At 50.1% G+C, this 23380-nt stretch overlaps 1 protein-coding gene across 3 annotated transcripts in view; it reads left to right on the forward strand.

Annotated features, from left to right (window-relative positions):
• Pde2a (phosphodiesterase 2A) overlaps positions 1 to 12361 on the forward strand; it is a 91914-nt gene extending 79553 nt beyond the window's left edge. For all 3 annotated transcript variants that reach the window (NM_001143847.2, NM_001270604.2, NM_031079.2), the window contains 25 exon segments: positions 741 to 800; positions 1302 to 1443; positions 1691 to 1743; positions 1929 to 2003; positions 2089 to 2130; positions 2600 to 2668; positions 2857 to 2987; positions 3747 to 3858; positions 4276 to 4315; positions 4420 to 4483; positions 4826 to 4898; positions 5020 to 5197; positions 5425 to 5537; positions 6301 to 6378; positions 6713 to 6835; positions 7379 to 7449; positions 7710 to 7832; positions 8141 to 8228; positions 8406 to 8453; positions 9411 to 9485; positions 9619 to 9718; positions 9980 to 10092; positions 10459 to 10497; positions 10653 to 10759; positions 10997 to 12361. In NM_001143847.2, the coding sequence (NP_001137319.1) occupies positions 741 to 800; positions 1302 to 1443; positions 1691 to 1743; positions 1929 to 2003; positions 2089 to 2130; positions 2600 to 2668; positions 2857 to 2987; positions 3747 to 3858; positions 4276 to 4315; positions 4420 to 4483; positions 4826 to 4898; positions 5020 to 5197; positions 5425 to 5537; positions 6301 to 6378; positions 6713 to 6835; positions 7379 to 7449; positions 7710 to 7832; positions 8141 to 8228; positions 8406 to 8453; positions 9411 to 9485; positions 9619 to 9718; positions 9980 to 10092; positions 10459 to 10497; positions 10653 to 10759; positions 10997 to 11204 (2325 nt within the window). In that variant the 3' untranslated portion in view covers positions 11205 to 12361.
• Positions 12362 to 23380: the final 11019 nt, after the last annotated feature.

A 23380-nucleotide genomic window follows, 5' to 3' on the forward strand; every position in this document is an offset into this window, starting at 1 on the left:
TCCATCTCTGTCTCTCCACATTTTCCTCTTCAACACCCAAGGATGCTGGAGAGAGGAGAAATTCCCACAGCATGAAGGGAGCCCTGGTGGCTAACTGGCACAGGGACACAGGCAGAAAGGGGAGGGATGGATAGAGATATCCTAACCCTGCTACTTTCTGCTTAGTGACTTCGGGAAGGTTCCCCCACCCCTTCTGGGCCCCCTGGCTCACCTGTAAGGGGAAGACTGCATCTCACTGTGGTGAGAACCATGTGTAAGGCAAAAAAGCACTCCTCCCTCAACCCGTTCATCTCTGCTGCAGAGCTTCCGGGCAGGTGTCAGTCACACTGGGCTTCTTCATCCCAGACATAAGGGCAGCTCAAACCCCACCCAGAACGGATGGAGCTGGAGGTAAAGCCAACTCCACAAATTCTCCAGTCAGGGCTTGAAGCGCTCCATGTGCGGACGGTCCTGACACTGTACGCCTGGACTATGCTATCTATTACACAGTTTGCTCCAGGAACAGGACAGTAAGTGTGGAAGGTGATGGGACAGAGACAAAAAAGTTCCACCCTTTTCACCTGCCCTGGATGTCTTCCTTGGGAGAGTCACCCCAGAGCTAGCTGCCTGGCCTGAAGGACGGGCTTACATGCAGGTCATAGACTGTGTTGGTGGCAACTGGTGTATACCAGCCATGGGAGGACATGCTAGTGAAGACAGGCTGGGGAAGTCACAACTGGTCCCGTCTCCCTTCTCTCCAGGTGCACTGTGGCCAGCTGAGTGACAGTGAGGAGCAGAGCCTGCAGGTGGTGGAGAAGCATGTGAGTTGGGTAGGACCATTGCCAGAGCTTGTAGGAAAGACGACCTGGCCAGAGAGCTGGACAGGCCTGGCTTCTGGTTCCAGCTTGACCGCCACGAGCAAGTCAGTTTCACATCTGAAGATGCGGTAACGATAGCACTGACTGACTTAGCTGGGTTAGTGATGAGTCAACCTCAGAGTAACTGAGGCTCTTTTCTGCCTAAGATCTCAAGAGTCTGTGATCTTAATGAGGAGGGTGTTAGAAAAATCTGGCCCTCTTTTGGAAGAGTCCGTGAGCAGGGGCTGGAGAAAACTATACTTGGCTGTGGAAGGAGCAAGACTCTGAAGGCAGTGGGAACTCCTTGGAAGTGGAGGAACCAGTGGTGAATTAGTTGGGACTAGAGCAGGTGTGGACAGTGGGCGCTATGTGGCCCAAAGAGGGATCCGTTTGAGCTAAGGAGGGGAGTCAGGTAGTGGCACTGGTATGGTGGCAAAGGTATGCCCACCACTCTGCCTACTCTAGGCTCTGGTGGCCCTGCAGAGGGTGCAGGCCCTGCAGCAGCGCAGGCCTGAAGCTGTTCAGAACACCTCAGCGGATCCCTCTGAAGATCAAAAGGATGAGAAGGGATACACCGCCCATGACCGAAAGATCCTGCAACTGTGTGGTGAGAGCCAAACTCGGGCAGGTCTATAGGACCCGACAAGGTGGATCCTGGATGGGCAGGGCCAGGTCTCTGGAGTAGGTGGGACCTGAGAGGTGAGGTGTAGCGGAAGGCAGAACCCAGATAACACTTGGAAAGCATGTGGGTCTTCTGGGTGGTCTTGTGGAGCCTGAGGAGAGGCAGGGATAGAACCTGGAAGTAGCCCCCAGGCAAGGCAGAGCCCTATCTGATTTGAGCCTCACCTTTGCAGGAGAACTCTATGACTTGGATGCCACTTCTCTGCAGCTCAAAGTCCTTCGATATGTGAGTCCCTGAACATTTTCTCTTCCACCCTACCTCTCTCCAAAGACCAACAGACCCTTGACCCCGTCACCTCAGTTCAGATTGGGACATCCCATCCTCTCTTCTACAATCCTGGAAAAAAAACCCAGAGAGGGTAGAGGGGGTCTAGCCCTGCCCTCAGCCTGGCTCTGTCTGTCCCCTTGCAGCTTCAGCAGGAGACACAGGCCACTCACTGCTGCCTCCTGCTGGTGTCAGAGGACAACCTGCAGCTTTCCTGCAAGGTGAGGGTCCAAGTCCACTGTGAGGCGGGGCGACCTGTGTCTGTCTTTCCTCCCATAAACCTGTCTCCATTACTGGGTCCCACAGGTCATTGGAGAGAAAGTGCTGGGAGAAGAGGTCAGCTTTCCAGTGAGTTCCACCTCTGTCCTCTGCATTGGAGCCTGCAGGGACCAGGACGTCACAGTGTAGCCGCCTAGAATGTCTTGGTGGGAGTGGTCCAGATCATGAGGTCTACTTAGAAGTATTACAAAGGAGCGCTGTCTCTCGCAATCAGGCTGTAGTAGAAGCAGCCTCTTAGAGGAAGCCTTACATGAGACCAGCTCTCTTCTGCTTGAGTATTTCTAGAACCTGTTAGAATCGAGACCAGTGAGATTCCTCGGAGTCCACTTATCACTCTCTAGTTAGGGAAAACCTTCAGGTCTACTATTGGTTCCGCAGCCCTCCCTACGCCTCTGTCCTCTGCTCCACCCATTCTTTGAACTGTTCAAAGAGTTTATTGAAACTTCTAGATTTGGAAGGCAAGGATGGGTTGGCACAGGGAGAGCTGGGCCAACTCCCAGCTCTCCCTGTGCCAACTGGGTCTCTCTTCACTTTCCAGTTGACCATGGGACGCCTGGGCCAGGTGGTGGAGGACAAACAGTGTATCCAGTTGAAGGACCTAACCTCTGTAAGCCGTGGCCATGCTGAGTCAAGGGCGAGGGAGGGGGAAACCCTTTGCTCAGGCCCCAGTGTCTTTGGAGTAGGGTAGCCTAGAAATGGGGAGACAAGACCCAGAGACATTATGGATTGTAGAGTATGGTAAGAGCTATGTAAGGAGGCACACTGCCCCTCCTTACTGCTCCTTCATCCCTGCAGGACGATGTGCAACAGCTACAAAACATGTTGGGCTGTGAGCTTCGGGCTATGCTATGTGTCCCTGTCATCAGTCGAGCCACTGACCAGGTGGTGGCCCTGGCTTGCGCCTTCAACAAGCTTGGAGGAGACTTGTGAGTTTGGGGGTGGGTGTGTCAATAAGGAGTTGGAGCTGAGAGGTTAATTGCAGTGTGGGGTCATAGTGTGAGAAGAGACCCGGCCGTGGTAGGCCTCCATTAATGAAGGATTGCTGACACTCCATCATCTGTTGTTCTTTTGGTATTTTTTGCTACTGTCCCTCCATGAGGGTGGAGGCATCGGGGAGGGGAGTAGAAGGACAGCCAGCTCTAGTCTTGGTAAGTCTCTAGTCTGAGGGAGGAGGCTGGCCTTGATCTAAGTGACTCTTGTCAGAGAAAAGAGATGTGGCTTTGACTTAAAGGTGCAATAGCTCTCTTGAGACATGTTGGGCTGTGAGCTTCAGGCTATGATGTCCCTGTCATCAGCCAAGCCACTGACTAAGGTGGTGACCCTGGCTTGCTGCGCCTTCAACAAGCTTGGAAGAGACTCGTGAGTTCGAGAGTGGGGTTGTCATGATGTCATGGCAACAGCCCCGGGTTCTAGAGAGTCTGAAGTTGGAGGATCACATAAACCTAGAAGTTTCAGGCCAACCTGGGCAACATGTTTATAAGCCTGCCTCAAACAAATAAAAACAAGTCACGGTTTGGTCTGAGTACAAGTAGAACTTTCCTTTGGGAGAGCTCTGAGCCTGAAGCGGGAGGCATGGCGTGTGTGAAGAGAGTTCCTTTAACTGGTGGATATGAGCTTCCTGGTAGCGAAGGGCTGAGAAGCCCATATTCCTTGTCCCCACCGGTGACCCCCAGCCCTTCTTCCAGCTTCACAGATGAGGATGAACGTGCGATCCAACACTGCTTCCACTACACAGGCACGGTGCTCACCAGTACCTTGGCCTTCCAGAAGGAGCAGAAGCTCAAGTGTGAGTGCCAGGTGAGTGCTTGCCTTGAGCTTTTCCTGAGAACCAGCTCTAGCCCCAGAAGTCTACCCACAAGGGTGATGCTGCCAGTGTTATCTAGGCCAGTGGCAGCACTGCAGCTAGGTAACCTAGTGACCTGGAAGTCGCTTAAAGAGGGAGGGCAGTAGTTCCCTGGGCTCTAGGCATTGTCTGTGATTGCCCTCTAGTGTCTAACACCGGCACTACCACAACATCTGGGCAGCAAGAGGCAAAGGTAGCAGACATCTGAGACCCAAGGGCTTCCTGTTCCTCACTGGGCTACTCCAAGCCCCTTCACTTAGTAGCCAAAGGGTTTCAGCAGGCACGTCAGTTCCCAGGATGCTCTGGGAGTGCTTGGGAAGGAATGAGACCATCCTGGGCCGTCTTTATGATCTTCATTTGCTCCTTTCCAGGCTCTTCTCCAAGTGGCAAAGAACCTCTTCACCCACCTGGGTGAGTGACTGTCTCCTGCACAGGCACTTTGGGGAGGAGATGAGATGTGGAGGGCTTGTCTGGCATCCTCAAGTCTCACGTGCTTCTCCTTCCCCCTCCCCCAGATGACGTCTCTGTCCTGCTACAGGAGATCATCACAGAGGCCAGAAACCTCAGCAACGCAGAGATGTGAGCAGAAGTGGGGTGATGTGGGAGGGAGACTGAAGCCTCAGCCCTCGCCACCTCTGCGGGGCCCTGCCTTCTTGTCTGGCATTTCCTTCTGCCTGGGCCTTTGTTTCAGCCAGGACACCGCTAGCTATGCTTGCCATGAGTTTCTGTGACACATAGTAGGAACTAAAAGCAGTACAATACAAAACAAATAAAAAGCAAGTGAAGGGATGCTTGGAAATGGCCAGTCCAAGGGGAGTGCCTCACTTTCGGACACTTTCCAGGGTCTCAGAAATCGCCACCCTAGTCATAGGTTGTTGGAGAGGCGTCAGGACCCCACGAGCCAACCTCTTCTCTCCACAGCTGCTCCGTGTTCCTGCTGGATCAGAATGAGCTGGTTGCCAAGGTGTTCGATGGCGGAGTAGTGGACGATGAGGTAAGGGAGTATGGAGGGTGTCCGGGAGTAAGCTAGGGGACCTGGGGAACAAGCCACATTTGAAAGCTGTCTACACGCACAGGCTAACTTCTTGCTTTCTGTTCCATCCCTGTCTGGGCAGAGTTATGAGATCCGCATCCCTGCGGACCAAGGCATCGCGGGCCACGTGGCGACCACGGGCCAGATCCTGAACATCCCAGATGCATACGCCCATCCGCTTTTCTATCGCGGCGTAGACGACAGCACTGGCTTCCGCACGCGCAACATTCTCTGCTTCCCTATCAAGAACGAGAACCAAGGTGCCGACCTGTGGCCGCCAGGGGCGGGACGTGAAGGGGCTGGACGGGGGCGTGGCCGGGGCGCTGCCTCGGGGAAGTTGCTCTTAGTTTCTTCAGATCTGCTACGGTTAGGAGCTGAAGAGCTTAGGGTTGTCTGGTCTTGAGCCATTGCTTGCAGGGGAGTTTGGGGAAGGCAGGTCTCACTGGACCCCTTCACCTGTGATTCCTGTTTTGTCTTTCTTTCCCAGAGGTCATCGGTGTGGCTGAGCTAGTGAACAAGATCAATGGGCCATGGTTCAGCAAATTTGATGAGGACCTGGCCACAGCCTTCTCCATCTACTGTGGCATTAGCATCGCTCACGTAAGGGAGCGCTACTGGGGTTAGGAAGGGTGGCCTACTTCCCACATCTGGTCTCTTTGCTCTTGCCTGTCTATGCTCAGGGCTCAGCAAATGGGGTGCTGTGTAGCCTGCCCTACATGCTAGCTGCCTCTAGTCACTCAGCATGAAAAGCTGGGGATACTATTTCTAGTCCTGTCTAGCCAACTTCCGGAGGATCATGAGAAAGAAAGGAAAAGAAACAAAACAAAACAAAACCCCACCTAGTTCTGCTGGGCCTATAATCTCAGAATTTGAGAGAGAGTGGCAGGAGGCTACATGGCAAGTTGGAGGCCAGCCTGAGTTATATGAGACACTGTCTCGACAAACAAAAATCCCAACACACACATATAAAGCCCTATTGGTAAGATTCTGCCCCCACCCCAGCAACTCCAAACCAGTCTACTAGTCAGTATCTTTTCGGCAAACGTCGGGTCTTTCTGTTCATGCTTTTGGCAGCTCTAGCCTGCAAATCCAACCTAGGTACCTGAATTAATCCCTTCTTTCTGGTCTTCTCCTCCAAGGGCTACCAGGTTCAGGGGACAAAGTGTCGCAGATGTTTAGAAAGTGAGGAAGGCTAGTAAGAGAGCTAGGATTAGAGTCAGGGTGAGGCCTGAACACTGGGCCATTGATAATGTCTTATACTGGGCCCCCAATGGGACAGGAAGGAGAACTTCTGCAATCTGGGCATTCTGAGGATGTCACAGCCTTCAGCTCCAGCACCATCTTTTCTGTTTTCTCTCCTCAGTCTCTCCTATACAAAAAGGTGAATGAAGCCCAGTACCGCAGCCACCTGGCCAACGAGATGATGATGTACCATATGAAGGTGAGGCTTGCTTGGAGCTTCTGTACATCCTAGGGTCCAGGGCCACCCGCTCCACATGACTTCTCGGACTCCCAGAATCCTCTGCAACCCAGGTCCAGGCTGAGCTTGGCATTGCTGGCTCTTGAAAATGGGAAAACAGACCCACACCATTACCTGGTCTCTGCTCTGCCTAGGGGGCCTCCCCACATCTCCCAAGCTTTTTTCTTAGCCCAATCTGAAGACAGCCAGCAGGCTCTCACCCAGGAGAAAATTTGGTCCCCTGCAAGGGGATTTGATGGGTAGGACACTGGAGAGGGAAGAGGCCATCTTCTCATGCCTGGCTTATCTGCTCTAGGTCTCTGACGATGAATACACCAAACTTCTCCATGATGGCATCCAACCTGTGGCCGCCATTGACTCCAACTTTGCCAACTTCACCTATACTCCTCGGTCTCTGCCTGAGGACGATACTTCTATGGTGAGCTGGCCCCTCTCAGTCTAGCTGGGGCATGGGGGTGGAGGGCGGGAAGCACAGATGTCAGTCAGGTGTGCATAAGAACTTCCGGGTGAGGCAGGGACTCCAAGAAGGCTATGGAGTCTCCTTCAGAGATAGACTAGGCATGCCTTTTGTCATTATGGGGCCACGGGGTGACTTAGGGGACAACAGTGGGCTGGGTGGTGCCCCAAAGCTGCCCTTGGTATGTGGTCTCAAGGCTTGCAACACTGCCCATTCCTCTAAGATTATATGTGAGCTCGCTTCCAAGAAATCTTAGCTTTTAGGCCCCTTAAATTTTCAATGGTTCGCGTGCCCATTCATCCATTTAATTTTCCTTTAGTTTAGAATATTAAGACTCTAAATTTTTGGGTATGAGGCTTCAGGAGAGGTGGAGACAGGAAGCACATCTTGACAGTGACAATCCTCTGACTGACACTCTCTCCCTCACTCTCTCTCTCTCTCTCTCTCTCTCTCTCTCTCTCTCCTTCCCTCCCCTTCCCTCCCCCCCCCCCCCCCGCCTCATAGGCCATCCTGAGCATGCTGCAAGACATGAACTTCATCAATAACTACAAAATTGACTGCCCAACTCTGGCCCGGTAAGTGCTCCAGCGCTGCCCTTGGAGCAGAGCCCCAGTTCACCTTCCTGTTGCCCTCCAGCCTCAAGTCCTTTGCCCCAAGCATTCTTAGGAGGGGGAGGACTGGATTCGTAGGGATGGGGAGGGCTCTGGGAGTAAGGATCCATTCTCAGACACTGGATGGTGAGTAAAGAGAGGCGAGAGAATGTGATAGGCAGTCCAGAGGGGTTCCCGAAGGAGGAGAGGCTGAGGCCCCTCTGCTGTCCTGGCTCTGCCCACAGGTTCTGCCTGATGGTGAAGAAAGGCTACCGGGATCCGCCCTACCACAACTGGATGCACGCCTTCTCTGTCTCTCACTTTTGCTACTTGCTCTACAAGAATCTGGAGCTCTCCAACTACCTCGAGTATGTGGCTGCTTCTCCCACATCTCCAGTAATGAGGCCCTGCTTGTGTGGCCGGTCCTTTACCTGGCTTCCCATTCTGTCCTTTTTACTGTGTGTGTGTGGGGGGGCCCCACCTTCCACAAGTCATCTGCTCAGTCACAGAGAATGATGACCTGATTCTCCCAGGGCTGCCGCACGCCAAAGAAGAAGCTGCTTTCCGGAACCTTCTGACTGGGTGGCCCCTGGGCATCTCATCCAGCTGTCTGTCCTCTGACGGCACCCAGGGAGGAGGCCCTGGATGACATTTCTCTTTTCTGCTCCCCTCCTAGGGACATCGAGATCTTTGCGTTGTTTATTTCCTGCATGTGTCACGACCTGGACCACAGAGGCACAAACAACTCCTTCCAGGTGGCCTCGGTGAGAGCCTGCCCTTCTCACAGTGGGGACCCTTGGCCTTGCCCTTCTCAGCCAGGGAAGGAATGGCAGTGAGACCAGCAGCAGGGGCAGAGAGAAGGGAGCAATCCCTTCAGTGGGAGGCGTTCCCTCTGGTCCAGACAGGAGGGCTATAACCAGCGCTTTTACGGACTTTTCCAGAAATCTGTGCTGGCTGCACTCTACAGCTCAGAGGGCTCTGTCATGGAGGTAAACTGCCATCCTGCCCAGCTCCTGTTCTGACCCTCAAAGCCAGCGACTTGCAAGCTAGAATGCCCTCACACCAAGCTCTCTAGCCAGGCTGTGGGAGTCATGCCTCGTAGGTTCCATTTTCCTGAAACAGGCACAGGTTGGGGTAAGACTAAGCCCGCTGGGTCAGCCTGAGTCAGGTTTGCAAAACCAGTGGGAACAGGGCAGGCCCACCCCTCAAACCTGCTCCTTCAGGCCAGAGCCAATTCTAATCCCCTCAGTTTAGCCTTGTGGGATGGGGGGCTGGGGTTGAAGGGTACTGGTCTGCTCTCTAACGGCCTCTTGGGTCAGGACCAAGAGCCAAGACATCTGAATTCCGTGCCTTGCGCAGGTCTTGATTCAGGGTGGGAACTACATCTTCAAGGTCACCTTGCCCCAGGCTGTCTCCCGCAGCACCCCCTCCAGAGGTTGCCCCTAATGGCATACTCAGAGAGATATGCTTGTGCTCACTGTCTCCCGGGAGGCCTGGTGGCAGCCCTAGTCCTGCCCTTTGTTCCTTGGGACGCTTGCTCCTCCTCCGAATGACAGCCCTTCACTATCAGGAGACAGGGCCTTGCCCTTGCCTCTTCACTGCCTTCCCTTGTCAGCAAACAAATATTTTCTGCATGAATTAGTGTCCAGGACATCTGGGGATCGTTTCAGAATTTTCTTCCAGCCCGTGAAGCCCTCTGAGCAAACCTTATCGGGTTCCTTCATGTGACAGCTAAGGGCTCTGAGTCACGGAGCTGGCTGGGGACTTACCCAGGGCCATAGAGAGCTCAAATAGAGCACTCTCAAAGGGAATAGGGTCTCTAACTCTCCTTCTCCCTGTTCTACTGAGCTTGGGGCCAGTCCCTGCCTGCCTTCCCTGCCTCTCTGGGAGCCTCTGGTGACGGGGACACTTTGACCCAGTGGGACCTATCTCTCCTCTCCCTACAGAGGCACCACTTTGCTCAGGCCATTGCTATCCTCAACACCCATGGCTGTAATATCTTTGACCACTTCTCTCGGAAGGTGATGGGGCTGTGTGGGGGATGTGTTTGGTGGGAACTGGGAACCGGCTGCACAGAGGGAGCTGCGATCCCCCTTGGGGCGGATCGGTCGTGTGCCACAGGGACTGTGACAGTCCTCCCCTGACACTCTCCAGGACTATCAGCGAATGCTGGACCTGATGAGGGACATCATCTTGGCCACGGACCTGGCACACCACCTCCGCATCTTCAAGGACCTGCAGAAGATGGCTGAAGGTGCCACAGCTCACTGCTGGGGAGGGATGGGTGGTTTAGCATGGAGATCTGAACATCTGGACATCTGGAGTGCTTCTGTCCTGTCCTTAGCCCCTTCCTGGCTATGGTGTCCCTCCAGGCAGACCTAGTACTGGCCATCTTCCATTGCATGGTTCCCCATGGGATGCTGTAGACCTACTTCAGGACGGGCTGCGGGGCCCTTGTTCTCAGAAGGGACAAGGAACCTGGGTCCTCCTGCTTGACTCCGTTGTCCCCCAACAGTGGGTTATGACCGAAACAACAAGCAACACCACAGGCTTCTTCTATGCCTCCTTATGACCTCCTGTGACCTCTCTGACCAGACAAAGGGCTGGAAGACCACCAGAAAGATTGCGGTAAGAACCAGCCCTCTAACCTGAGGAAGCCCAGGCTAGTCCCTCTGCCCAGCTCAGTATGCCTCCACAGTGGTCTGCACACCTTTCTGTGCTGAATTTACCCTGGTTGTATTTTGGGGAGCCCGAAACACAGAGTACCTCAGAGTAACAGATGAAATGTCCCAGATGTGCACTGATCTCACCCAGGGTCACATAAAAAACTAGTGGCTACTGGGAAGTGGGCACTGTACTGGACCATCTCCCGTTAAGCTATCGAGGGTAGGCCCTGGGTGGGACTGAGACATCGGGCCCCAATTTGCCCCCGTGGAAATGGGCTTTGGTGGACAGATGCCACTTGCAGGAGGTGATGACATTGTTGTTTTCTAGGAGCTGATCTACAAAGAGTTCTTCTCCCAAGGAGACTTGGTATGTGTCAGGTGACCTCAGGATGCCTGGGTAATGGTGTGTACAGGGGGAGGGCTGTTCCTGGCACGAGGCTGGGAGAGTTTGGGTTAGCTGGCTCTACCTTGGTACCTGATGGAGGAGCAGGAGGGGCGGGCCTGAAGATCTGGTGTCTGTAGGAGAAGGCCATGGGCAACCGACCAATGGAGATGATGGATCGGGAGAAGGCCTACATCCCTGAACTTCAGATCAGCTTTATGGAGCACATCGCCATGCCCATCTACAAGTGAGCTTGGGGGGCACAACTGGGACCCTGTATAGAGAGGGCGGGGCAGCGTGTAACTGCCTCAGTGATAGTAAGAGGGCTGTCCCTGCATCCCCAGACAACAGAGAAAAGGGGTCTTCACACTGTGCTGAGTCCCAGGCTTCATCCTGTTACGGAAGTGCTTTCTGGGGGTGGGCCATCATCTTTCTGCTGTCTGTGCTGTTTTCTGGCCTCTGACCCCTCCCCTCCTACTCCCAGGCTGTTACAAGACCTGTTCCCCAAGGCAGCAGAGCTGTATGAACGCGTGGCCTCCAATCGTGAGCACTGGACCAAGGTGTCCCACAAGTTCACCATCCGAGGCCTCCCCAGTAACAACTCGCTGGATTTCCTGGATGAGGAATATGAGGTCCCTGATTTGGACGTCACCAGGGCTCCTGTCAATGGCTGCTGCAGCCTCGAGGGCTGAGTGATTCCCTCTAGGGACCCTCCCTGCCCGGCCCTCCTTTCACAACTCTCTACCAGTCTGTCTGATGCATTGGGAACCAGAGCCATGGGTCCTGGGTTCTAGACCAGGATGTCCCCTGTGACCTGGCACATGCCACCCTTCCTGGGCTTCGTCTTTCTCATCTGCAGAAGGAATTCGAGATTCGCAGTCTCACACAGACTTGGCCGTTTGTTCTTCAAGAGCACAGTAGTGACCAGTGGCAGTGGGCTTCCTTCTGCACCTCTGACTGTACCGTGCCCAGTTCTGCCCAAGCCACTCCATCTTTGAGCCACAGAACCTTCTGTGAACCCATTAGAGCCCTATTACGTCAGTATCCTTGTTTTCCTGGAGGAATCCCAGGTCTCTGGAGACTTCGAGATCCTCATGGAAGAAGGAGAGGCCACCGAGAGAGCAGAGGGTATAAATCAGTCACCAGCTAGAAGTCGCCATAGGGTGAAGGGACCCTGAGGGTGCCTCTGTGCTTCTGGCAGGACTGGGACCCTGGAGGAAGCTGACAGCCAGGTTGCTCAGTGCTCTGCAGGAGGCAGTGCTCCAGCAGAGAAGGCAGGAATAAGGGACAGAAGGATCCTCAAGCTGGGAGACAGTCCCTACACACCCCTGCCCTTCAGGTGTTGTGACCTGAAGTGAGTTCCTTTCCCTAGCTAGCCAAGACAGGATCATTAGACAGCCTATTCTCTCTTTAGATCAAAGTCTCCGTCATTCTGTGGAGTCCGTGAGTGGTTGTGGCATGCTCTGCCACCCTGAGGCACAGAGAGCCTAACCTCCTTTCCTCTGAGTGTATCCCCCTGGTCTGAGCCCCTCTCCCATTCCTGCCATCAGAGAGGGGCCTGGCCTCTCTCCACAGGGCTTCTCTCCTCTTCAAGGCCATATCCACACCTGCCCCCCGGAGGGCTCAGGAGACTCTCCCAGGGCTGGGCCTCTTGGGTGAGTGGCCACTAGCTTCTCCTTCTGTTTTGTTCTGTATGTATTGTGGGTGGGGGAGGGGGCCACCTGCCTTACCTACTCTGAGTTGCCTTTAGAGAGATGCATTTTTCTAGGACTCTGTGCACCTGTTGTTGTATGTGGTCCCGTGGGCTGAGTGCTTTGTACATGAGAATAAATCTATTTCTTTCTACCAACCCTCTCGCAGGAGGTTGTCTGTGGACTCTGTACATAGGTGGAGGGGAAACAGTCGGCACAGGCAAGTGTCCCTAGAATCTCTCTGACTACCAAAGCCTTTACCCCTAGTTCCTAATTCCCTCTTCCGTGACACCCCTATTCTGGGGGGCAGGGTGTGTCATAGATCTGTTGAGATGATTCCTGGGTCATATATGGGGTCTAAGGGTTGTCGGCACACAGGAGGCTCAGGTATATCAGTTGACAGATCGTGGACTGGAAAGAAAGACCTGAGAGTCAGAAGCAACCAGGGAAGCTGCTTGGAGGAGTTGACCTGTGGCTCCTTCTACACCTCTACATGCTGGTCTGCTGTGGTCATGATACCCAGATGGCCAACACTTGGACTTCAGAGTCTCTTTAGCTGTGGGGTTGTCTGGGTAACCATCAATTCCACAGCCTTGTTTCTCCGAGTGTTGTGGAAGGTGTCCCCATGTGTGTGAATCTCCATGCCAGATTTGACACTGGTTTGTGTCTGTGGACCTGAGAGATGATGGCTTGCAGGACAGCGGCCTGTGGTTGCACAGACGTCTGGAAAATGCACTGGTAGCTGGAGTCCCTGTGTCTCATGAATGTTTACTTATCCCTTCCCTACCCCTGGTGTGGGGGAAGGAGCTCTGGCATGACTGTTAGGGTGGTCAGGGCAGCTGCCTCTTGAAACTGTCCTGTCTTCCAGAGTTAATGGTTCCAATTGGCATTTTATCCAAACATCACAAGATTCCGTGGCATAGATGCCGGTGGTCCGAGGTTTGGAGAAGTACTTTGCCAAGGCTAGGCCGGGAGCCAGTCCAGCAAGTCTGGCTTCTCTCCAAGGCCTCTCCTGCTATAGAATAGAAGGCTATCCTGGAGGACAGAAGCTCCATCTGCAGTTTGGGCAGCACTGCCATGACACATAAGGGTGACAAGCAAGTGGGTTGGGCCCCAAAGAAGGAGCTGGGGTTGGAGGAGTGTGGGCATGCATCCTGTGAGCAGTAAGTCTCCGTGGCAACAATTGCATCTGGTAAATTAGAGCTACTTTTAGAACTGACCCCCCCCTCCCTCAGGGCTCAGTCTTTTTTTAAAAAGGGGATTGGGATGAGTGTGGTGTCTTGGGATGGGTGGGTGACCCAAGGGTGGTATGAGGTGGTCAAATGAAGTGAAGGTAATAGTGTGGGAGAGGGCACAAAGAAGCGTTTTACAGCCATGTTGTAACCTTCTGGTGGTGGGAAGGGGATAGGTTATAGTGGTGGTGCCAGATCCAGGGAGGCAAAGGAGTGAGAGGAACTGGGTCCCTAGGGAGATCAGGAAAGCCATTGCTCCAGGGTCAGGCTCTGGCAGGGACAGGAAGATGGGAAGGCAGAGTAGTTGTGGGTATCAGGAAGGGATATTAATGGGGCAGGTCTTGCCTAATAGAAGTTCACACTGGTGGGTCCTCTCCTGAAGCACAAAGCCAAGAGCTGTCACCACATAGAGGCACCTGGTTCCTTGTAGTCCTCACAACACCCCCCACCCCCGGTTTTCCCTTCCTTCAGGGCAGGATAGGCATTGGGATTCCTCCCTAGTGTCAGGTCTCTCCAGAATTTGAAAGGCCGAGCCTTGCTGAGATGGGAGGGAACTAGAAAGGAGGCTGTCCCACATCACAGGGAGCCGTGTGTGAGTGAAATCTTGGTGGACACAGCATAGCCAGGGTGTTCTGGAGGGAAAACACCAGGGTGAGTCTCTGTAGGAAGCAGAGGGCACCGTCAGGTTTGGAGATCGGTGGGTCAGGTGTGACAACCAATGGATTGGCAGTTCCTGCCAACATGACTGCCTTTCTCAATCCCTAAGTCACCTATGGAGAGACTAGACAGAGGTATGGGACTCTAGGACTCAAGGACAGTAGCCAGGATGCACAGGCCATGAAGAGAGAACAAGGGGAGAAGCCAGGACGGAGGAGAGCACTCGCATGCTCCAGGCCACCTGCACGATCCCTGCCCGCCCTGACAGCTGTGCACATCCCAGAGCGGCCTCCTCATGGTGCTGCTTGGAGAGCTCCAGTCTGGAAATCCACAGCTTGCCAACTGTGGCTGTGGGGAGCTTAGAGCTCAGCTCTACCCCCTGCCTTAAAGTCAAGACCCCAACACACACAGAATATAGCTTACCCCCGGGGCTCTTCATCTCCACAGGGATGTGTGTGTGTGGGGGGGGGGGTAGGGGGAGCAAAACACCGCTCACAGGTCAAAAGAGTACACCGGTTCAAAGAAAGATGGAAAACCAGACGCCAAAGAAATGGGAGGCAGACTTGCTAGAACAGATGGGCTCTGCTCTAAAATAAATGCTTTAAATTTACCTAAGGAGATAAGGGAAGATAATAGCAACACGAAGTTAGAGCAAGGCGTCATTTTAAACGAGCCAAGTGGAAGAGTCAGGCATGAAGAAGGAAATGTTTGGATTAGGGAGAGCTATAGGTGAGAAGGCCATGGTGGGAACAGTGAGGTTTGCTGTCAGCTAGACCAGCGCTTGGCAAAGACAGTGTGTGTGGGAGGGGCGAGGAGCTGGTGTGACAGTGACTGTAGGAGCTGTAGAAGTCGGAAGTCCCTGCGTCCGGACGACAAGCAGTTCAGATGAGGGGAGAGGGAGTGTCTGTAGAAAGTTGGTGGTAGAGCCGGGCTTTGGGGCTCATGCCTGCGGTCCCAGAGGCCAAGGCAAGAGGACTGTGAGTTCAAGGTGAACCTAGGATACAAAGAAAGTTTCAGGCCAATTTGGAGGACATACAAGAGCTTGTCTAAAAAATATGAATAAAGAAAGACTGACTGAAAATATACTTTATTTTTAAAAAAGATCTAAGGGGAGAGAAGATCTAAGATTACAGGGGTCGGAGTGTATCCACCAGGGGACGTGGAGAGAAAAACTGAACAACCAGATATGTCAGTTCAGGATTTTCAGGTCACTAATACAGAGAAAATCAAGAAAATGTCCAGAAGCAAGCCTGAGTCAGGTTGTCAGAATTCTCAGCACCGTTCGCTGCTGGTTGGAATGCAAAATGGCACAGCCAAAGATCGGCTGTGCACATCCCTCGCAGTCTCTGGGGAGCACACCAGCTTCCTGTGTTCACAGAGTGTCTGACAAAGAGACTAGGAAGCCACACAGAACCAAAAGGACCCGTAGGTCACGTTTTCTGAACACAAAATAATAAATGTAAACATTGATAGGTATGATAATAAGAAATGAATAATACATTTCTGTAGGTTTGGGAACTAAATGGCATATTATTAAGTTTCCTGTCAGTTAAAAAAAGGATTCTTTATTTTTATTCTTAATACTGTGAGGTTGTTGGAATTGCCTGGTAAGAACCCTTTATCACATCACAATATGGCCGAAGCAGTACTTAGTGTAATTTACATCTTTAAGGTCATTTATTAGAAAAGAGGAAAATTTAAAAAAAAAATGAGTGAAATAAATGAGCTAGGCATTCAACTCAAGAGGCTGAACCTAAAGGGGGCAGAAAACATCAACAATGACAGAGAAAATTGGCAAAGCCATCAGCTTGGTCCTTTGAAAAAATTAGTAAGACCGATATCCGGTAAGAACAATAAAGAAGAGAGGGGCTTGAGAGATGGCTCGGCCGGGAAGGCCAGTAGTTGCTCCTGCAGAGGACCCACGTCCAGTTCCAAGGAGACATAATGCCCTCTTCTGGCCCCTGTGGGTACTGCATGCATGTGGTGCATAGACATACATGCAGGCAAAACACCTATACACATAAAATAGAAACAATTAAACCTTAGAAGAAAGAAGAACGACAGGGCAAAACCCAGAAAATATTTACAGACACAAAAGAATAAAAAATCATAATTAGACGGTAGCAAATAACCATGGAAGAGACAGCACTTTCTTTGGCTATACTCCTGATTTCCCAGGTACATTTATTCATTGCTGGCCTTATTCCTGGGGGACTGAAATCTTATCCATGATGTTTGAACTTATACCAACACCACAAACTCTTTTCCTTCTAGGTATTTATAAATTGTTTTGTTCTGTCTTTTTGGGGGTAGGGTTGCACCGTATAGCCCTGACTAGCCTTGAATTCCCTGTGTAGACTAGTCTTAAACCCCTAGACATCTGCCTGCCTCTTCCTCCTGCAAGCTGGGAGTAAAGACATGTGCTGCCACAAAGCTTCATGTTTCCAGCTGAGTTCTCTGGTGCATTTGACACTGGCTTTTCTGAAGGCAAGAGATGAGGACCTAGATTTGCATGGGCAGAACTAGCCTTTCACTTCTGGGATAAAGGCAACTTGATGGTGGATTAAAACAAAACCTAGATGGAGTGAATTCATTTCTAGAAGACTATATAACTCACCAAAGATATTATTCAAAATATATAAATATGTATTAAAGGGATGAAATTATAACTCGTCCTCTGAAAACCTGTTCTAAGGATGGGGCTCATGAGACCCCACCTTTCCACGAGGAGCTTTTGTAAAATTTATGTTGCCAGGGGAGGGGGGAGTCACTTTCCATGCTCTGGTAAATAACCTCATGCACTCGCTTATACAGATAACCTTAATTAGACTCAGCGAGCCTCTCTCTCTCTCTCTCTCTCTCTCTCTCTCTCTTCCCCCTCCCCCTCTCTCTTTCTTAGTGCCTGTCTATGTCTCTTATACATACACACAAGTACAAAAATGCACACACACAGAGGAAAGTAGGAAGGTAGAGGAAAGACTGGGAAGACAGAGGAGTCAGCAGGGGTGAGGGGAGGAGGGAAGTGTATACACCAGAATACATTGTACATCACAAAACCGGAAAGACATCAATAACAACAGCAAACCCAAAACACTCCCACTCTGTTACAGATGAATTCACTAGTGTTTAAAAGAATGGTTAGTTTCCAATTCATAAAAACCACTCCTGAGCCAGATGGCGGTGGCATACACCTTTGATCCCAGCGCTTGGGAGGCAGAGGCAGGCAGATGTCTGAGTTCCAGCACAGCCTGGTCTACAGAGTGAGTTCCAGGACAGCCAGGGCTTTTATACAGAGAAGCCTTGTCTCAAAAAACAAGAACAAGACAAACAAACACAAATATTGAAAAAAGGTACAGGTCGTTTATGAAACTGGCCTGTCTTTTGACTTCCAAATGAGATAGTCCTGATGTAAGAGATAACAGAAAAAAACAGGGAGAAACAGCTTAGAGAGCACAAACAGTGACATGTGGTGGTCACCACAGCTTTGTCCGTGAACTGCCAATATTCTATGTCAAAATGTAGATGCAGTGGAATATTTTTCAATGCATCATAACCAGATGGAAAAAACTCCCTTATGGAATGAAAGAATGTTTTCACCCCAGAAAACCCAGAAATGTAATTCACCATATCAATAGACCTTATTGAGAAAAACCATGATTACCTCAATCAGTACAGAAAAAGGCGTTTGATCTAGATGATGTCTATTTGTGATTGAAATGGCATCAACATCGTGGGATGAGATGGTAAACTGACTTGGAAAAATATTTCAAAAATCTTCAGCAAACATTTGAGTCATTTTCAGGACCAACACATTCCGTTTATGAAAAAATATAAGACAGAGATGCCTGCTATCACTGTCATGGCTGATCTTGGTTGTACACTTAACAGACATCTGGGGAGAGGACCCCAACAGAGGGGCTGCTTCCATCTTTCTGGCCTGTGGTCATGTCTGTCTTCATTAGTGATTGATGCGGAAAGGCCCGTCCGCTGTGGGAGGTGCCATCCCTGGGTTGGTGGTCCTGGGTATATAAGAAAGCTGACTGATCACTGGAGGAAGCCAGCCAGGAAACAGTATTCTTCCATGGCTACTGCTTCAAGTTCCTGCCTTGAGAGCCTGCTCTGGCTCCATTATTGCTGTGCTAAGAGAACACAATCAAGATAACTTAGGGAAGAAAGTGTTTAATCAAGCTCACAGTTTTGGAGAGTGAGTCCATTCTGGCAAGGAGTACGGTAGCATGCAGGCATGGTGCTGGACCAATAGCTAGGAACTTACATCTGGTTCACAAGCAGTCGGGGGTGGGAGAAGGGGAGTGGGGAGAGAGAGAGAGAGAGAGAGAGAGAGAGAGAGAGAGAGAGAGAGAATGAATAATACTGGAGAAGAAACTTAGCCATATAGTACTTGTCTACCACACGTCGTAGAACCTGGGTTTTATGCTCTTGCACTGTAAAAGAAATAGCCAATATGTCTAGGGGGTCACAGGCCCTAGTGGGGAAGCAGCCGCTATTATTTTGCTAAATGGACGCCATGTGCCCATCAAATTGCCTTCTGGATAAGTGTGTTTGCCCATGGTTGAGTGCTGCTGTCAGCTTTGGTCAGAGATGCTTTGTTTTGCAGTGGGCAGCCATAAATGCAGACGCTCATAACTGGTGGAAGCAATGAGAATAAATGATGGTTGGATGCTCAGCAGTAAGTGGGGCATCTGTATCATCTCTGATGCCCAAAGAACATCGCAGGAGAGGGAGCAGAGAGTGTACTCCAGCCAGAGGAAGCAAGGGGACGTGGGGAATGTGGACTTCTGCATGGCTTGACCATTGCACTCTTGAATCTGTAGTCCTTGTTGTTACCTGCCCTAGATTAAACCCACTAACTGCCCTGCCCTGAGGAGTTATAAGAAGTTCCTGGCTGCTCTGTGAAGAGGCATTTTCTGCATGGGGTAGCCTGGTAAGGTGTCCATGTGCCTGTGAACTGCTTCTCCTCATGCTCCTCTGGGCAATCCTAATAAGATTCACTGATCATTTAAGAAAGGAAGGAAGGAAAAAAGAAATGAAGAAAGGAAGGAAAAAAGAAATGAAGGAAGGAAGGAAGAGCAGAAAGCAATGGGGGCTGAATATGGTTGATATATGTCACATACATGTATGCAAATGTCTCAATGCAACCTATTATGTATAATTAATGAATATTCATAAAATGGAGTGAAACACAAAAGAAAATCCATGAATATAAAAATAGGCTTGAAAGATCAAAGTAAAGAGAGACATCATCTTAAATGGTATCGGTGTAAGAAAAGTTACTGGGCTAACAGAATAGGAACAGGGTGCTCAGAGGAGAGCATGTGGCTATTAGGAGCGCCACAGTGCTACCCAACAAAGTTGGAAGCAGCACCTAGGGGGAAGTCACCTGTGATACCAAGGAAGAGAACACTGGGTCCCAACATACCTTAGTCATGTGCACAGGAGGATGCTCCGTGGATTAGGCTAAAGGTAAGAGGTGAAAATGGAACTGGAGAGGAGGTAGCCAGGCTAGGTGGTGCCCGTCTGTAAGCCCAGCACAGGAAGATTAGGCATTCAAAGCCAGCCTTGGCTACAGAGTGAGCTCCTGTCTAGCCTGGGGTGTGTGAGGATCAAAGGAAGCAAGTCAAAAATAAACAGAAGAAAATGCAGAGTAATCCTGCGTGCATAGAGAACAAGCCATGGTAAAACCATTGGAAATCCAATTACTCTGGAACTGTAGATTTCAGATGTCTTATCGGTGACATGTGTCCCATACAAAGACAAAGAGCTGGTGGAATGGGGGGAAAAGTTATTTGAAATGTTTAAGATTGACAAGGTGCTAGTATCTGGGATACATAAGAAATTCTTGCAAGAAAATATCAATCTTGATAGAAAAAAATAACGCGGATCCCGGCCCGCAGCAGCTCTCTGCTCCCAAACTCGTGGGAGAGAGACCTCACCGCCTGATCAGGTGGGCACTCCTGAGGCTGCAGAGCGGAGGAGACCACCAACACTGCCCACCCCTGCCCATATCCCTGGCCCAAGAGGCAACTGTATAAGGCCTCTGGGTTCCCGTAGGGGAGGGCCCAGGAGCGGCAGGACCCCTGCCCTGAGACACCGCCGGAACCTGAAGGAAACAGACCGGATAAACAGTTCTCTGCACCCAAATCCCGTGGGAGGGAGAGCTAAACCTTCAGAGAGGCAGACACGCCTGGGAAACCAGAAGAGACTGCACTCTGTGCACATCCAGACGCCAGAGGAAAACACCAAACATCATCTGGAACCCTGGTGCACGGAGGCTCCCGGAAAGAGCGGCGCAGATCTTCCCGGTTGCTGCCGCCGAGGAGAGGACTTAGGCAGTACCCCACGAGCAAACTTGAGCCTTGGAACCACAGGTAGGACCAACTTTTCCCCTGCAAGAAACCTGCCTGGTGAACTCAAGACACAGGCCCACAGGAACAGCTGAAGACCTGTAGAGAGGAAAAACTACACGCCCGAAAGCAGAACACTCTGTCCCCATAACTGGCTGAAAGAAAACAGGAAAACAGGTCTACAGCACTCCTGACACACAGGCTTATAGGACAGTCTAGCCACGGTCAGAAATAGCAGAACAAAGTAACACTAGAGATAATCTGATGGCGAGAGGCAAGCGCAGGAACCCAAGCAACAGAAACCAAGACTACATGGCATCATCGGAGCCCAATTCTCCCACCAAAATAAACATGGAATATCCAAACACACCAGAAAAGCAAGATCTAGTTTCAAAATCGTATTTGATCATGATGCTGGAGGACTTCAAGAAAGACGTGGAGAACTCCCTTAGAGAACAAGTAGAAGCCTACAGAGAGGAATCGCAAAAATGCCTGAAAGAATTCCAGGAAAACATAAATAAACAAGTAGAAACCCATAGAGAGGAGACACAAAAATCCCTGAAAGAATTCCAGAAAAACACAATCAAACAGTTGAAGGAAATAAAAATGGAAATAGAAGCAATCAAGAAAGAACACATGGAAACAACCCTGGACATAGAAAATCAAAAGAAAAGACAAGGAGCTGTAGATACAAGCTTCACCAACAGAATACAAGAGATGGAAGAGAGAATCTCGGGAGCAGAAGATTCCATAGAAATCATTGACTCAACTGTCAAAGATAATGTAAAGCAGAAAAAGCTACTGGTCCAAAACATACAGGAAATCCAGGACTCAATGAGAAGATCAAACCTAAGGATAATAGGTATAGAAGAGAGTGAAGACTCCCGGCTCAAAGGACCAGTAAATATCTTCAACAAAATCATAGAAGAAAACTTCCCTAACCTAAAAAAAGAGATACCCATAGGCATACAAGAAGCCTACAGAACTCCAAATAGATTGGACCAGAAAAGAAACAAAACCTAACCTAAAAAAAATCAGAGCTGTTTTTAATGATGTTGCTCAGAATGTTTTCTTTCCAGATGATGATTGAGAAGCTAATTTAAAAAAAAAATGGTGCCAGGTACCACAAGAGTAACAGAACTGTGCTGTTTTCTCGGGTTTTGTTTTTTTACTTTTTTTTTTTTAATGGAGTGTGCTGGATGTCTCTACAGTTTTGTTCAGATGACTGCAGAACCTGGAAAAGCTGTTGCTGCTGTTGATGCATAACACACTGCTATTATTGGTCTTTTTATATAAATATAAATATATATATACAGATATATAATTTGAATTTTTTGAAACTTTAGCTGTGCTGTCAACTTTGGAAAAAAGTATCCCCGTTTACTGTGTTGAGTTGGCACTGTACAGAAATTAACAGCCATATTGGTCTAGAAATGTTGAACTTAAGTTTTTTCCATTTGTACAGGGGTAACACACTGTATTAAATATGTAAGGTCTTATCTACGTGGGTTTGATTACAAAAACTAATAAAGTATTCTCTAAATTTAAAAAAAAATAAAAAGGAGAAATCCCTGGAACAAGATATTTATGGAAAAAGCAGCTCAAAAGCATTTAGAAATCTGCTCAAGCTCGTTGGTTACCAGAGAAACAGAAAGGGCAACAACAAACTATTTTATACCTGGTAGACTGGCAGAAACCAGACAGTCAGATGATGACGTCACCTGCAGGTGGGAAGTAGGAAGGTGGAATTTAAGACTGTCCACCCGAGTGTGGGCTAACATTTTTCTAGACACCAACCTGGTAGCTGTTATTCAAATGGGACACATGTGCAGAGGTATACACTTGCCTTATGACCTTCAGGGCCATTTCTGGGTGTGCATATAATCCTGAAATGTTGGAAGAAGGACGTTGATGTTGATCAAGTGTATAGTGCATTGGTGGAAAGGCACCGTCAGGTGATATTTAGCAGGTAAGGATAATATATATATGTACCATGAATCCAGAGGGGGGGGAGAGAGAAAGAGAGAGGGAAGGAGGGAGGGAGGGAGAGAGAGGGGGGGGGGAGGGAGAGGGAAGGAGGGAGAGAGAGAGAGAAGAGACTAAGATCTATTCTATGGCTCAATTACAGAAATTTAAACCCAAGCATTCACAGTTGCAGAATGCATTTAATAAAGATTCTTGGTCTGGAGAGATGGCTCAGTGGTTAAGAGCACTGACTGCTCTTCCAGATGTCCCAAGTCCATTTCCCAGCAACCACATGGTGGCTCACAACCATCTGTAATGGGATCAGATGCCCTCTTCTGGTGTATCTGAAGACAGCTACAGTGTATTCACATAAATGAAATAAAAATTGAAGAAAAGAAGAAAAGGAGAAGGAGAAACCTAAAATAAAAGCAGGGCTTTGAGGGAGACAGGCAGCTTAGCGGGTAAATATACTACTTGCTGCCAAGACCTTAGTTTGAGTCCCAGGTCCCAGTTGGTGGAAGGAGAGAACCAACATTGAAAGCTGTCCTCTGACCTCCATACGTGTGCCACACACATGCCTGCCAGCTCCCCCAAATAGAGCAGCATGGATAAATGAATTTAAAAAGAATGGGGCCTTTTGATGATCAGTGATGTGTTAATCTGCACTAAGCATGTGGTTAGCGCTGTCCTCTGCACCTGAGGTCCAAAGCAGGAGCAACAACAACAAAAATAGACACCTACCCAGCCAGCCCCGCCAAGTTCCTTAATTGCTCTTGTCTGGGGCCTTAGCTGTTTCAGAGAGTAAGAGTCCCTGAATCCTGGCCTGCAGAAGGCCTCCATACATGCTTACCAAGGAAGAGAAGGAAGTGGGTAGTGGGCAGATGAATGACACTTGAAGGAGGAATCAGTAAAGCGACTGAAATACTAATTCGTGGGTGACTGAATCCGTGGACTCTGAATG

This window comes from Rattus norvegicus, chromosome 1, assembly GCF_021556685.1.
Source record: "Rattus norvegicus strain SHRSP/BbbUtx chromosome 1, alternate assembly SHRSP_T2T, whole genome shotgun sequence".
In the NCBI taxonomy this organism is placed as follows: Eukaryota; Metazoa; Chordata; class Mammalia; order Rodentia; family Muridae; genus Rattus; species Rattus norvegicus.